At 38.4% G+C, this 16,435-nt stretch overlaps 2 protein-coding genes and 1 long non-coding RNA gene across 4 annotated transcripts in view; 1 reads left to right on the plus strand and 2 right to left on the minus strand.

Moving 5' to 3' along the window:
* Positions 1–2,135, minus strand: part of OSBPL9 (oxysterol binding protein like 9) — a 203,056-nt gene extending 200,921 nt beyond the window's left edge. Inside the window, exon 1 of the mRNA XM_072974463.1 lies at positions 2,094–2,135. Within this exon, the coding sequence (XP_072830564.1) occupies positions 2,094–2,120 (27 nt within the window). The 5' untranslated portion in view covers positions 2,121–2,135. The remainder of the gene's footprint in view (positions 1–2,093) is intronic.
* A 1,922-nt stretch (positions 2,136–4,057) lies between these two features.
* On the minus strand, positions 4,058–10,247 carry LOC140700646 (uncharacterized). The gene is made up of 3 exons (XR_012079120.1): positions 10,174–10,247; positions 9,740–10,059; positions 4,058–4,551 (listed from the first exon to the last, which is right to left on the minus strand). It is a non-coding gene; the product is annotated as an uncharacterized lncRNA (long non-coding RNA).
* Positions 8,953–16,435, plus strand: part of EPS15 (epidermal growth factor receptor pathway substrate 15) — a 121,474-nt gene continuing 113,991 nt past the window's right edge. For both annotated transcript variants that reach the window (XM_072974460.1, XM_072974461.1), the window contains exon 1: positions 8,953–9,082. In XM_072974460.1, coding sequence (XP_072830561.1) covers positions 9,050–9,082 — 33 coding nt within the window. In that variant the 5' untranslated portion in view covers positions 8,953–9,049. The remainder of the gene's footprint in view (positions 9,083–16,435) is intronic.

Consider the following 16,435-nt stretch of genomic DNA (forward strand, 5'->3'; position numbering starts at 1 on the left):
TTTTCACAGTAGCCTTTGGGTGAACGTTTAACTGTAGGGGTGTTTTGTTTTATACAGAAATTTCAGATCTACAGTCTTTCAAAAACAATCGGTTTTCTTGAATCCAGTTATTCAATGTTGAGAATTTTCTAGACTCCAGTGTATTTTGATGTAACAAGAACTTAAAAAAGCAGCACGTTGAATGCTGTTTGTATACCTAGCATGATACTAAGAACTTTATATAAATTTTCATCATTTCATCCTTACAATTGCTCAGTGACATAAGACTTATCATGCCCATTTCACACATGAGGGACAGAGTGGTTAAGTAACTTGTCCAAGTTCCCAGGGGCAGAGGCAGGATTTGAACCCAAAACATTTTGACACTAAATCTGTGATTTTACCTTATTTACATCCTTAATTTTACCTACTTATAATGTATAAGTTTGTGAAAAGAACAGTTGTATCTTGTTTGAGGTTAAGCTTGACAGTAAGCAAAGCAAAAATTTTATTTTGTCAAAATGATCCCTGAAAAATCCCTGAAGTTGTTCAGTATAATACAAAGACACATTGTGTCTGCTTAAGCTCGTCTCAGCCAATTTTTTTCTTCAGCCTTGGGTCAAATCCTTGCTTCTTTAGTTGAACATCAGCTGAAGTCCTTGGCTTGAATATAGACACAATATTGAAAATAACCAAGTTTTTTCTTTAAACACCGAGCACTGATGGTGTATAATTATATTTATATACCATTAAATGCAAACATGATGCTGCTCTTCTATTTATATACTTTGATTTTCTGGACTGGAGGACAGAGCGGACAGTGTCTTCAGTGCAAGTATGTACCCTTTTTTGGTATCTCTTAGAACCAAATGTTGCTGTGAATTGGGACAGTCTCCTTAGACTCAAAAATTGACAGATTCACTTCAGATCTCTGTTAGGAATGAGATACAGTGTTTACTTGTAAAGCTAATGGACATGGGACTGTTGTAAAGATAACCAAATCCTTAATCATCATTCCCTTAACCATAATGTGACAGTCTCCATTTATTAGGCACGTATTTCCATTCCCATGTGCCAGACACTGTGCTAAATGCCTTATAAGCATTGTCTATTTAATTTTCTTAAAGATTATAATACAGTTTGCATAAAACTGAGGCTCAAAGACTTTTTTTTTAAGAAGCAAGAAAAGTGAATTTTATTTGAGCTAAACTGAGGATTATAACCTTGAAAACAGACTCTCAGAAGCTCTGAGAACTGTTTCACTAGTCAGGAGTTAGAGATGCAGTTTTATACATTCTTGAGACAAAGAATTTATGTATCATATTGACAGGTTAGTACACAAAGTTCATCAGAGAGGCTTTGGTCAGTTACACAGGTACAGAGTGAGGCTTTGGTCAATGTGACCCCTTGTATGGGACAAAAAAGAAATACTAATTTTTTTTTAACAGCAACATTATTTATAATTGTCAAGATATGGAAGCATCCTAATTACACATCAATAGATGAATGGGTAAAGAAGACGTAATATATATATGTAATGGAATACAACTCACCCACAAAAAAAAGGATATTTTTCCATTTGTGGCCCTTCATTCACTATTTTTTTTACTTCAAAACCCAGAATTTTATAACTGGCATAAACATTTCCATTGCATCAAAACCAGCAAAATACCTAGAAATAAACTGAAAGACTTTTAATAACCTGTTCATGGTGTTATAGCTTACAACTGGAGGGCCTTGATTCATCTCAAATTTGTCTGATTTCAAAGTCTCTCCTCTTAACCACTGTCCTGATGTTAGGGCTCCTGGCAGATAAACCTGACTTCCTTTTGGAAGGGTACAGTAGGTTCCTGACTGTGCTTTTTAAAAATCAAGGCCATTAGATTTGAAAATACTATCAACACAAAACAATAATTGTCCCATTTGCTTCCAGTGGTGATTTTGCCTCTCCGAGAATCTCCAGAAAGACATATTTCTCTAAGCCTCTCCTGGCCCAGCCATGATTCCCTCTGGGTATTTCCAAACACCTCCTCCAACCTCCTCTGCTAGTTCCTCCCTCTGCCACCCCCACCATGCTCCATTCCAGCAAATATCTCAACATGCCCAGAACATACTTGCTCTTCTATGCTTTGCTGATGCATACTTCACCTGGAAAGACCTGGATCCATTGTAGGCCAATGGTCAGTTTGATGAGAATTCTCTGGAAGGTTTTAAACAGGGAGATGATAAGATCTGTTGCATGTTTTTAAAAGATCACTCTGTCCATGATAAGAAGAATAAACCTAGGTGCAAAGATGGAATTAGGGATATTAGTTAAGGAGCTTTAACAGTTGTCCAGGAGAAAGGTAATGGTTGGAGTTAAGATAGTGAGAAAAGGTCAGATCTGGAATATATTTTGAAAATAGGCTTGGAGTTTCAGATATATACTGAGGGTTGAGCCAACAAAACTTGCTGATAGTCTGTTCTTGGGCTATGAAAGAAAGCATAGAAACAAGGAAGAAAAGCGATGATGGCCTGAACAAGGCATCCTCTATTTGTGTTATGAAATGTTCAATATACAGTCATCGTTTTACACTGAGACACAACTGTGATTGTGGCTTAAAAAATCTTTTACTGAAAGAGTTGTCTATTTGTCATTATGTGTACATGAGTGGTGTCAGTTTTCTCCAGTACATGAACCTTCAAAGTCACTTTTGTGCTAGGTTCTTTCACAGAAGTTTTATCATTTAACTTTCCCCAAACCCTTAGAAGTAAGAATTAATATCCCCATATTATAGACAAAGAAACTAAGACTTAATTTATGATTTCACTGAGGTTACATATTTAGGAAGGGGCTGAGCTGAGATTTGAAGTCAAATTTTACTCTAAAGCCCACACTCTTGTCACTGCAATGATTCAAAAGGACAGAATCAGAATTCCCCAAACTTTTCTCCTCATTACTTGAAGCCTCTGTTGCCTCTCGTGTGTCCTACTTTAGAGCCCAAGGCTGGCAAACAGGACAGCTTTGTTCTGTCTGTAGCCCATCTGCAGACTTGCCTTGTGATTTAGGACAAGCTTCTTAATTTGATGGTGTCTCGGCATTCCCACATGTTAAGCAGAACTTGTAATTAGTGATAGAGACAATGCTTTGAAATCTGCAGATGAAAGGACCTGCAACCTTGAATGTAAACATTTTCTTTCCCATGGCGTTCTTTTGGTTTCTTATAGCTTCTAGGACGCTTCATAAAAAAAAAAAAAAGAAAGAAAAAAAAAAGGAAGGAAATAGTACAAGTGTAAAACTGCATTTGCTTGCTTGATAGAAGCCAATGGAACTTTGGAGACATAAATGTATAATAATCTCCCTTACTTTACAGTACTCTATAAATGTTACTAATGAGTGATCTAACTTTATTCAAAAAGCCTTTAAGTTAGGCTTTGGAAAACCACTGAAGATCTTTACAAATGATTTCTATTTTGTTTCTGGTTTCTTTTTGTTTGTTAATGGAAGTCCTGGGGAATGAATTCAGGACCTGGTGCATACTAAGCATGCACTGAGGTATTACCCACCCCCTGTTTCTGGCTTCTTAAACTCTAAACAGTCTCCAGTAGGAAGCAATAGGAGCTAATGTTCATCTAGTGTCTTCTGTGTTCCAGGTATCAGGCTAACTGCTTTCACAACAAACCTCACTTAATCATTATAATAGCACCATCAGGTAGGTGTTATTATTACTTTCAGTTTACAGGAGAGGAAATCATGACTTGGTATAGTTCCCTGACTTGTCCAAAGTCACAAAATTAGGAAGTTGCAGAGCCAAGACTGGACCAGGCTGGGTCTTCTCAGTTCTAAATTCAGTCTCTTCCCAGGACATCCCGTTGCCTAGAAAAATTAGCAGTGACGACAATTTTGAACTGTCCTATCACACCCTGGGTGCGTGTGGCATTTAAAAATCTCTTACTGCTTGTTCTTTTCAGTCCCTGGCACAGGGACAGTTATTTGTGCAGCACAATTGTTATTATTGTGCAGCCACACATATTTTTTCTGCCCTGGGCAAACATGAACAATAATGGGCTATATTTATGAAACCAGCAGCTTGGAAGCATGAGCTCTAGATTACCATTACAATTGTAGTATAATTTTTTTTTTGTAGCTTAGCACCATTTATATAGAAGGGCTTTCTCAAAGTCTCATGCAAATAAACTGGTTCTTTGTGTATTCAGAGAGCTCCTCACAGTTTTTTTTTCCCCCATAATTTCAATCAATCTTCCTGCATTTCTAAAAGCTGACATCACAGACGTGCAGTGTTCATGAAGAGCTGATAGGACAGTTATCTCCAAAAGTTGGAAAATAAAGAAATAAAAGTAGCTGTAGTTTCTCATAAGGGTGGTTTGGTGGGGAGGAGTGAGAGTAGGAAAGATGGAAAGACAGGCTGATGACATAGCTGTTCATGATCTAAGTTCTCCTCTTCAGGATCATCTTGGGTTCAGGGTTGTTATAAATCCAGAGCCTCATCTTCAGCTTTCCATGGCCAAAAGCTCCATTTTATGAAGTTTTCTTGGAAGTGATGAATGTCTGCAGGACACTAGCAACATGCCCTAATAAAAAGCACATTTGAGTCAGAAGACCTGTGTATAATTCCTAGCCTTGTCACTATGACTTTGAACAAATTCCTCTTCTGTAAAATAAAATTAATAATAACCTCTATAGTGAGGATTAAATGAAATAATATACGTCAAAGTAGTGATTGTTGGTTATCAGGATCCAGATTTAAGTCATCACACACAACTTTATTTACCTAGGGAAACATCTGCCTTTCCAGTGACAGGGATATGTGTGTCAGCTGTTCAAGGCACTCCTTTCTAATAGTTAACATATTTAAAAACTGACTTAGTAATTTGAAGGTTATTTGACCGGTAGAGTTCAATGGTGATCTTGAAGAATGGTATCCCTACAGCTGCCACTTATTAAGCATCCATTCCAGGTCAGGCTCTTTGATAAGACATTTATGCATGATTTCTAGTCCTTACACCCCTAAATGTAGGTATTATTATCTCCAATGTACACGTAAGGAATATGAAGCTTAGAGACCCAGAGACATTAAGTTGCCCTAGAAGAAACAGATAAGGCTTTTTTGTCTGCTCCATGAAGCTCATTCTTGCTACAATGAATTAGATCATAATACATCTTCCATTAGCTACATTTTTTTTCCCAAAATAGATTTGGGATATGACCCAGTGTTCTGATGAGATCTAGGACACACATTTGCAAACTGTGATTGGTGTGTAGTCTAAAAAAAATTCAATCCCGGAAGTTCTAAGCCTTTTTGGGAGTTTGGACCATCAGTCCCATCCCCCAATATATGTCAAGTTTTTAATTTCAGCCAGAAACAATGAGCAAAGAAGGAAGCCAATACAAATTATTGGTGGTCTGGAAAGGAGCCTGGGGCAATTCCAATACAAACAGTCTTCTATTACCGAGAGGTCTGATTATCATTACTATTATTTTAACCAAGGCCCAAACCTGCTTTAAGTGGCCCTTACTTAAATAAGTTATTTATAAAATATTTATTCCTTGGTTTTCTTATCTGTGACATGGGCATAAAATGAGGATCCAAATATTAACTACACATGAGACTCTGCATTCAGTTCAGCTCCACACACTTTTATCATGCACCTGTTCAACTCCAGGAGTTGTGCTGGATGCTGTTATGTAAACACACTTATAAACTGTGAAAAGCAATACTGCATAAATAAAATGTGTTGTTTTGACTAATATAAATCACACAGGAATTATAACAATAATAATTCCTTATATTTCCTCAACATTTTCCACATTGATTTGCTCATTTTTAATTTTTATTTATTTATATCTTTAATTGAAGTATAGTTGATTTACAATGTGTTAGTTTCTGGTGTACAGCGCAGTGATTCAATCATACATATATATTCTTTTTCATTATAAGTCATTATAAGGTATTGAATATAGTTCCCTGTGCTATACAGTAGGACCTTGTTATTTATCTGTTTATAGTTATCTATTTCATACATAGTAGCTTGTATCTGCTAATCCCAAACTCCAAATTTATTCCCCTCCCCTTCCCCTTTGGTAATTATAACTTTGTTTTCTACCTCTGTAAGCCTGTTTCTGTTTTGTAAAAAAGTTCACTTGTCTCATTTTTCTTGATTCCACATATAAATGATATCATGTGATTTTTGTCTGTCTCTGACTTACTTCACTTAGTATGACAATCTCCAGGTCCATCCATGTTGCTGCAAATGGCATTACTTTATTCTTTTTTATGGCTGAGTAGGATTCCATTGTGTGTATGCACGCGCGTGTGTGTGTGTTTAGATATATATATCACAACTTCTTTATCTAGTCATCTGTCAATGGACATTCAGGTTGCTTCCATGTCTTGGCTATTGTAAATAGTGCTGCTATGAACATTGGGGTGCATGTATCTTTTTGGATCCAATTATATCCCAAGGAGTGAGATTGCTGGGTCACATGGTAATTCTATTTTTAGTTTTTTAAGGAATCTCCATACTGTTTTCCATAGTGGCTGCACCAAATTACATTCCCATCAACAGTGTAGGAGAGTTCCCTTTTCTTTACACCTTCTCCAGCATTTATCGTCCATAAACTTTTTAATAATGGCCATTCTGACTGGTGTGAGGTGATACTTCATTTTTGTTTTGATTTGCATTTGTCTGATAACTGATTTTCTCATTTTTTAATATATGAGAAAAAGAGGCTCAAACAGGTTAAATGATTTGTCTGAGCTCCCACACTAAGTGCCTCCAATATTCTCCTTACTACCCCACCCTGAGTTCTAGGAAACTCTATACACCAGGGGCTCCCAAGAATCCCTGTTACCTAAGAGTAATATCTTGTATCTCATATAGTTTGGAGGCGTCTCCTTGAATAGCAAGTGAATTTGTACACCCAATAGCAATTTATTCCTCGACTTTCTTAATAAAATTTATATAGCTACATCTTTAGGTTTTTCCATATATGTTATCTCATTCATCCTCACAATAACCCTAAGGTTGTACAGGTGGTAAATAGTAGAGACAGGATTGGAATCTGGATATTTCTGATGTCCAAGCCTTGTTTATTTCACTATGCTATACTGCTTTGGTTTTGGCTGTATAGCTTTGGGAAAATCACTTAACCTCTGTGACCTTCAGTTACATCATCTGTAAAGTGGGTATGATGATTACTACTTTTCAGTTGTGAAGTTCAAAAGTGACAATGTAAATTAGAAAATTAAAGTAGAAATAGCAGTCGTGGTTATAGCTGATAAATGTACCAGGTGGAAGGGGAGAAATTTAAAACATTATCTCCCCTTCTCTAAGTTAAAGAGAATAACAGCAAAAAGACGCCAAAGGAGACTCTTTTGAATAAGTGGTTGCTCACTAGACCTGCATGCCTGGCTCTTCGTGGTTGGACCTTGTAAAAAGGGGTCTGAGTAGAGTCAGGAATTTCTGGGGGTATTTCTGGTATGGTTTGCCTCTGGCGGCAAAGGTCTAAAATCTTATGGGACTAACTTCATCCTGGACTTTGTTCAGTAGGCCCTCCTAGTGTATCAGATGGGGACTGCTATGATAATGCTAACAGGGGTGTGGGCCTGATAGAGTTACGGTTTGTTGTTGTGGGAAGTCACCATGACTAAGACAGGAAGACCCATTCTGGGCAAAAACATTTATTGAGGCCTACCCTGTGCTGGGCTAAACTGTGACAGGGATGTAGTTGTGAGTCAGCCCTTTGTCCTAAGGACTTTACAATCTAGTGGGGGTTTAGGAAAGCCCTCAACTCACTTTTAAAAACAAGGTAGCATTTAAAGATCATACCAGAGCAACTAAGATGTGGGGTGGGACTTCCTAGAAGGCTTTTTGAAGTAAGTGGCATATAAACTGAGCCTTTAAAGATGAGAATTTCAAGTAACTGTTTGGTTATTCCAACTGAAGAAGGCAGCATGAGAAAGTGCAGGCTGTGTTATGTTTAACTTGGCAGGAACTAAGGCCTTATACTGAGTACATAACACATTCTAGGGTCTGAGGATGTAGAAATATATCAGAAACAGTCCTTGCCATTGAGGAGCTAAGTCAAGAGGGTTGACAGATGTCAACAGTCATTAGGGTGATGATGACTTCATAAAGTAGAGAAGAAATGTTAAAAAGAGGATAGTGTGTAACTCTGTCTTGGGGAAGTCAAGAGATGCTTTGCAAAGGATGTGATGCTTCAGCTGTGTCTTGAGACAGTAGGAGGAGTTTGCCAGGTGAATTATGGGAGGAGTTAGGAGAACTGAGCAGGTCCCAGTGCTCTTTTACTGAACAATCTAAGTGTGGCAGGAAGTAAGTGGTCCAGGAAACTATTCTTTCCCCCTCCCATCTAGGTTTCGGCTCCTGGAGGGAATGACTCATTAGAGTCTTGTTTTTGAATATTATACCCTTACAGCAGATGGTTAAATGAAAATTCAGTTTAGGTGTCAACCTGGATTCTAATCCATCAGTTATCTGATCAGCTGTATGACCTTACACATGCCACTTACTTATGTTTCAGTTCCCTCATTTGTACAACTATGTCTCAGTTCCTTCATTTATACAGTTTAAAAATAAAGCGTCTAACACAGATTCTTGCATATACAAAGTACTGTTACTATTTCCTATCATCCTCTCATTTAGCCCTCACAAGCAACCTGAACTTTAGGTATAATTTCCCTCGTTTTTCAGAGTGGGTAGGTGACCTGCCTAAAGTTCTCAGGAAAAGCTGGAGTTGCCTCTGCCTCCACAGCCCCTCTGCCTTAATTTTATATCCGCTCCAGGTTTTCCCAGGAGGCCCACGGGGGCAAGCTCCGGTCCGGAGGCAAAAACTCCGGCGCCAGGATTTGGGTGCTGCCGCGGCCTGTGCCGGGCGGGCGGGGCCCGGCGGGGCGGGGCGGGCGAGAGGAGGGAAGTTGTCGAAGTTAGGGGAGACGCCCGCCCGCCCGCCCGCCCCGGCCTCGCCTCCGGCCGCTCTCTCCGCCTCCTCCCCGCCCCGAGCCCCCGTCCGCCCGTCCTTCCTTCCCCTCCCGTGCATGATGGAAACACCATGGCTGCGGCGGCCCAGCTCTCCCTGACACAGGTAACGCCGCCCGCCCGTCCGCCGGGCTCGGTCGGCCGGTGTCCCCGGCCCCCTCCCCCACCGCCCTGTGGTTCACCGACCCGAGCAGTTTCTCTCTGCCCCGGCCGGCGGCGGATACTGAGAGCGCGCGCGTGTGTGAGTGTGTGAGTGTGTGTGTGTGTGTGTGAGTGAGTGTGGCTGGGGGAGGGCGCCACCCCGAGCCGGCAGCTCCGCCGCGGTAGTCGCGACCCCGCCCCGGCCGGTCGGTGTCTCGGCTCCGCCCCACGCAGCGCCCCCTCCTCCCCGACCCTCCGTGCCCGCGTTGAGTGGCCGGTATCCCCTGCCCCGCTCGGGGGGTGCCCGCCCCTCTCACTCCAGTCCGCGTTCACCCACCCAGGAAGTTTCCTCCTTCCAGGCCGGACGCACTCCAGGTGAGCTCCTGTTGAGCTCGCGCGGATCAGCCTCGCCCCGGGGGCAGCCCTCGACCCTCACGAGGCTCGCCCTCCGGGCAGAGTCACCTTCCCGAGCCAGAGGCTCACGGCCCCCTCCGAGCCAGTCTGTCCTCTCCAAACCGGCCTTTTCCCACGGGAGTTCGACGAAACCCCTCCCTTTCCCAGCAGTTTCTTCCAGTCAGCCTCTCTTCCAAATGAGTCTCATCCTACCCGAGCGCTTACTTACCCTGCTAGCCCCTTCCTGGATTCAGCCTCTTCCCCTCTTGATAAGGTTTCCTGCTGGGTCAAGATTCCATCCCTCCAGTCTTCTCCTCAACTCTGCTACCACTCCTATCCGGTGGACTCTATATCGCTGTCCAAGCGGATAACCAGGAAACATCCTTTAACAGGTGGGATGGTTCCGCCAGTCTTGGTGCTGGAAACGACGTAAGAGATCACTCGTCCTGGGGGAATCATCACCACACCTGCTTCCTTTAGATTCCAGTCCTTGTGCTTCCCAGAAAACCGCTCAACATTACTGATTCTGGGAGCCTCGTTCCTCCGTCTCTGTAAAAAAAAGAAAGACAATTACAATCTTGCCGTGATGTCCAGGATGATGAGGTGATGATGCACCTGTCAGTCCCTTCCCGCTTTTTTGACCAAGACTCACCCCAGCCTCACCTTCTCAACCTGTTCCCTCCAGAGCTGGTGGTCATTTACCTCCCTGTTGGGGCCCACCCCAGCTTTCCTGCCTGCCTGTAGTATGTCTCTGCCACCTTGTAGTCTCCTTGGCCTGGATTTGTCATGGCTTCTAGGGTAAAACACTGGGATAGGTTATACATTTGCGCTGGAGAGTTTTCTGTGTCGGGACCAAGAGACTTTGGGAGGTGTTTTGCCTAGCATTCTAGGATAGAGAGACTAAGTGAAAAATGTTCTCCCCAGGAACTGGGAATCACATATAAACATGTGCCTTAAGTAAAATGACTACCTTCAGCTTGCAGGAATTATCAGCTTCATAAGTGAAGTCTGTTTTATTTCCCAGTTTCTTTGGTTGTTGCTTACTCTATTTTGGCAAGCAGGTAATGGAGAAGAATACTTGAAATATGTCGATTTATTCTTGATGGCAAATCGCTTTGGAAGGGTTCTACTGAAACTCAAATTCAAGGAATGGCAACATTGACTTTTGGGTGTTCACTTTTTATTAGTCTAGTTAGTGATAAGCATTAACCAAAATCTTGTTGGCACACTGTTGCTCTCAGGCTCTGTTGGCCAATTCCAGCAGTTTTCCCTTAAAAAATTTGTTCTCTTGAAGACTTCTGTAGATTTGCTTCTTAGTTGTGTGCATACTTTAGTCTCTCCCTGGGTAAGACTTCTCGGTTTCTATTTACTGTCATTCATCTCTGGATATTTTCTTCAGGCTCTGTCAGTTTTTGTAGACAATTAAATAATTTAAATATGTTCTTGTGACTATATATTTAAATATTAACACGTACGCAGAGTAAATACTGAATGAGGAGTATTATCCTTCAGTGTTTCACATATGAGAGAACACACATTGATGGTTCATTTATATTGATAATTGAAATAAGTCAATTTAGAATATTTTGATTTTTAAGACATTGAGGCAATAAGATATATTGTAAAGGCACAGGAAAAAGAACCTTCCCAAGGTAAATTTACCCTAATGTGCTTCCCTTTTATTTAAAAACTTGGCTGATTTGTGTTTAGTTTAATTTTTTAACTGCTTGAAGCAAATAAACAGGTAACAACACAGTGTGGTTTCACATTCATTATTGATGTGTTTGTGTCACCGTCACCCCCCACAACTCACAGACTTAGACATAGGTGTACTCTAGTGAGAGATCCTCTAGGGCAGGGACATCTTTCAATTCAGCTTTCTCCCTCAGTGCCCATCTGGAAGAAAGTGATTAATAACTGTTTGTCTTATGAATGACTTGAAAATTCTAAAGGGCTCTATGACAGTTACAAAGATTAAACAGATGCTGCAGTTAGTTTCTGCCTCTGGTCCTGAGATAATAATGGTTTTGGAGTAGATTTATTCATTCAACCAGTATTTGTTAAGTACCTATTGTGTGCTAGGCACTGTTCTGGGATTGTCTTGTTTATAATATTTTGTCTTTATCAATTAAGCAAAACTGACAGTTGGGAGAAACAACATGAAAAAGTCTTAATTTACTCTTTCTGTCCTCTTTCCTCTGCCTGCCAACCAACCCTCCAGCTCCCAACCTCCAAAATAAATTATCTAAATTATCATATTCTATCTTCTGGACAGGATAGAATACTAGAATAATGAAACTATGCAGTCCAAGTTCTGCCAACAGCTAACTGTGTGGCGCTGAGTTAAGTCTCCAGGCCTCAGTTTTATCAGTTTGAATATTCATTCTCATTTTGTGCTAGGTATTATTCTAGGTACTAAGAATATACTAATGAACAAAATAGATAATAATTCTTAGAGCTTGGAGGCAAACAAAACATAGTGTTTACATTCTAGTAGAAGTTTGAATTAGCTGACCTAAGGCCTTTCCAACTAACACTCTCTTTTTTTAGATCATATTCTGTGATTTGGAGATGTAGTGGTGACTTTCCTAGAGTACTTTTAGTGCTGTAAAGCCTTAGTGTTTTCTAATTTCAGTTGTCTTCACTAGATGTTCTGTTTCCTTCTTGTCACTAAGAAGTGAACTTGAGTGAGAAAGATTTATGATTTTTGCTTATGGTGGTAGATTACAAAAGAGATATTAATACTTCCTTTTTTTAAACTTTGCTGATTGCCTATTTCTTTCTTAAGCCTGAATCTCTAATAATAATGATACTATTAGCTTCTTTTTGGGTGTTAACTATTTGCCAGACATTTTGCTTCAGTTAACCTAACACTCCATTTTATAAATGAGGGAAGTAATTTACATAAGTTAGTAAGTGGTAGATCTGAGATTTGAACCAAGGTCTGTAGGACCCCAAAAGCTGTCTGCTGTAATTCTCAGTGTACTAGATGCTTGGCATATCCATTGCTCACTTGTATTTTTTATTCTTTCTCAGTATATGCCCTGTTGTCATGAGGAGGGAAGCAATGTCTTTTGCCTCTGAATCTCTAGTACCTTTCCTGGTGTCTTTACAACACTTGTGGGTGCACAAGTGGTGCTCTTGATGATGATAAAGATTTTCTTTTATTGAAAGATGGCATAATATAAATATTTTAAATAGTCCTCCAGTAGTTCAGCTTTATCCTGAAGTTTTCTTGTTTTAATTTAGCAAGGACTTTTTTCCATAATAAAAAAATCTTTAGAATGGGACTTAATTAAAAGAATCTTAGTGTATGGTCAAAAATAATAAATGCTATCAGAATACTTTTCCTTTTAATGCTTTTTTAAATTGCAAGAGTGATGTAACTGCATTACAGGAAGTTTGGAAATTGAGGGGGGGAATCTCCCATAATTTCACAGTTTCTGTTGTTTATTTTTACTTTCATTTTTAAAAAAGTACACAGTATAAATATGTGTATCACTTTAGTGGTCTGGTTTAACAATTATGATGGTAAATACAGGACAGAGTATGAAAGTTACAAATGTTTCTCAGAGGAAGAAAAGGAGTATTTATTCAACGTGACATATTATTTGAGTTCCTACTATGGAAAAGGTACAATTATGATATTTTTCTTTTTTGCCTGCAATTACAGTTCAGTATACTCAGGATATCTTTGCTTCCTTGAGTGATATCTAACATTTTCAAAAATGGCTTGGAATGTTCAGCATTTGGGAGGAGCTGTCATAGTTAAAATTAATTAGGAACAGTTGGGTTCGTCCAATAGGGAGTCTGCCAGGAATAACCTTAGAGTGTATTCATTTGTTTTCACTCTGTTTGCAGACAGAACAATAATAGCAGACTAACATATAGTAGAAAAAGACTAAGCATCTTTATTTGGTAATGAATCGTTCTAATCTCCTCTCTCACTAGTAGTCTGATTAAAGGACTAAATCTAAGTGTTTTACTTGCTCTTCAAGGAATTATAAACACACTTATATTTGTTTTGTGAGTTTTGGACTTAGTAAAATTGGAACTCTGGAAACCAAAAGCAGAAAAATGGCTTGAGAGAGGGAGAGGGAGGAGAACGATCCATCGAGATTTGGTAATTTGGAGGATTGGTAGAAATAAATGAAAAATTAATCCAGGCAGAGTTCATTAGGCAAGCCCATACACTGGAATTTCATTTTAAAGTAGTTGAACTCTCATCAAGATAAAATATTATGCCTTTATTTAAAATGATTTTATTAAGAGTTTTTAATAATCTGAAGAGTGTTGTAATTTGAATGCCTTATTATAGTAAAGAGGAAGCATTTTATTTAGACAAATGATTTAATCCAGTTAAGCATGCAGAGAAAAGAGACTGGAAGGAAAAAACACGAAGATTTTGTGATAGCTTGGTTATAGTTTTTATTTACTTTCTTTTCAACAGTGAGCATGTATTTCTTCTGTAATCTGCTGATTTAGTGTTTCTATATGACAACTTTTTTGAAAAATCACTCAAATTGAAATCAGTAACTATATGTAATATTGTATATCAACTATACTTCAGTTAAAAATAAAAATAAATAACTATTTTAAAAACATGTTCTAAGATGGCATTTGCATTCATATTTCATCTTAAACATTCCCATCTTTGAGTTAGAGAAAAAGGTCAAAAGAATGATAATAATATTATAATTGGATTGGAGAATTTAGTGAGTACTAATTTATAATTTTGTGTGCTGCTTTATAATTTACAAAGCATTTTATGCTCTCTCATTTGATCTTCACAATAACCAGTGAACTAAACTATTATTATCATCATTTCAAATTGGAGAATACTGAGGCTCAGAATTTGTGGCTTAAGTTTTACAGTCAGTAAATAAAAGAGCGAGCGTAAACCCATGTTAAAAAAAAATTCACACATACCAGTGAGTCTCCATCTTGCTTTTGGCCCTCAGTCCCCTTCCGAGAGGCAGCCGTGTGTGTATCTTGTGTGTATTTTCAGCAATAATCTGTGATGTATATGCAAATATATATATATATATATATATACATATATATATATACTATATAAACACATAGGGTGTATATCTATCTATCTATCTATCTATTTTGAGTAAGCTGCATATTTTGTGGCTTGTTACTGTTATTATTTTGCTTAATTGATCTAGAAGATTGTCTATACTAGCACATATAGATCTCCCTCATTTCCAAAACTTGAGAATATTCCTTTATATGAATATATTGTAGTTTATTAAACTAGCCACCTAATGATAGACTTTTATGTTGTTTCCAGTCTTTTGTTATTACCAGCAGTGCTGCAGTGAATATTCTTTTACACATCTTTGTGCACATGTGTATGCGCATTAATTTTTAGTGGGTATAATTTTGGTGCCAAAAGACATTTTTAATTTGGAGAGATACTGCTAATTTGTAATCAGAAAGGTTATACCAGCAACAGCATTTGTGCCTTTTTCTCATCAACATAGTATATTATCAAACTTTTGATCATTGTTAATCTGATATAATAATGATGTCTGTTGAAAGCTGGCCTCATGCACTATGCTTTCCTGTCACGTAAATATGAGCTTTTTAATATTTTGTAAAAAAGTAAGATAGAAGTAAGGTATAAGAAACTTTGTGATATAAATAATGCTTTCATGAATCTCAGGTGCAATTAAAAAATAAAGATTGGTACTAGAAGGCTATATAATCAAAACAGTATGGTATTGGCACAAAAACACATAGTCAGTGAAACAGAATAGAGAGCCCAAAAATAAACCCATGCACTTCTGCTTTATTAATCTGTGACAAAGGAGGCAAGAATATACAATGGAAAAAAGATAGTCTGTTCAATAAGTGGTGTGAGAAAACTGGATAGCTACATGTAAAAGAATGAAATTAGAACTTCCTCTAACACCGTATTTAAAAATAAATTCAAAATGGATTAAAGATCTAAATGTGAGACTGGAAACCATAAGACTCCTATAAGAAAACATGGGCAGAACACTCTGAGATAAATTATAGTAATTTTTTTGGACCTGTCTCCTAAAGCAAAGGAAATAAAAGCAAAGATAAACAAATGGGACCTAATTAAACTTAAAAGCTTTTGCACAGCAAAGGAAACCATTGACAAAAAGAAAAGACAGCCTACTAAATGGGAGAAAATATTTGCAAATGATATGACTGATGAGGGGCTAATATCCAATGTATATAAACTGCTCATACAACTCAACATTAAAAAAATAAACAACTCAGTTAAAAAATGAACAGAAGAACTGAATAGACAGTTTCCCAGAGGGGACATGCAGCTGGCCCACAGGCCATCATCACATGCTAATCATCAGGAAAATGCAAGTCAAAATCACAATGAGATATCACCTCACACCTGTCAGAATGGCTATCATCAAAAAGAACACAAATAATAAATGTTGGTGAAGATGTGGAGGAAAGGGAACCTTTGTACTCTATTGGTGGGAATGTAAATTTGTGCAACCACTGTGGAAAACAGTACAGAGGTTTCTCAAAAAACTGAAAAAAGAACTACCATATAATTCAGCAGTCCCACTACTGGGTGTATATCTGAAAAAGCAAAAACACGAATTCGACAAGATACATGCACCCTAGTGTTCATAGCAGCATTATTTACAATTGCCAAGGTCTGGAAGCAACCTAAGTAACCGTCAATAGATGAATAGATAAAGATGATGTGATAGATATATACAATGGAATACTACTCAGCCATAAAAAGAATGAAATTTTGCCATTTTAGCAACATGGATAGATTCAGTGTTATGCTAAGTGAAATAAGTCAGAGAAAGACAAATACTGTATGATATCTCATATGTGGAATCTAAAAAATACAACAAACTAGTGAATATAACAAAAAAGCAAACTCATAGATACAAAAAACAAGCTAGTG

Source organism: Vicugna pacos, chromosome 13 (genome assembly GCF_048564905.1).
Source record: "Vicugna pacos chromosome 13, VicPac4, whole genome shotgun sequence".
Taxonomy (NCBI): domain Eukaryota; kingdom Metazoa; phylum Chordata; class Mammalia; order Artiodactyla; family Camelidae; genus Vicugna; species Vicugna pacos.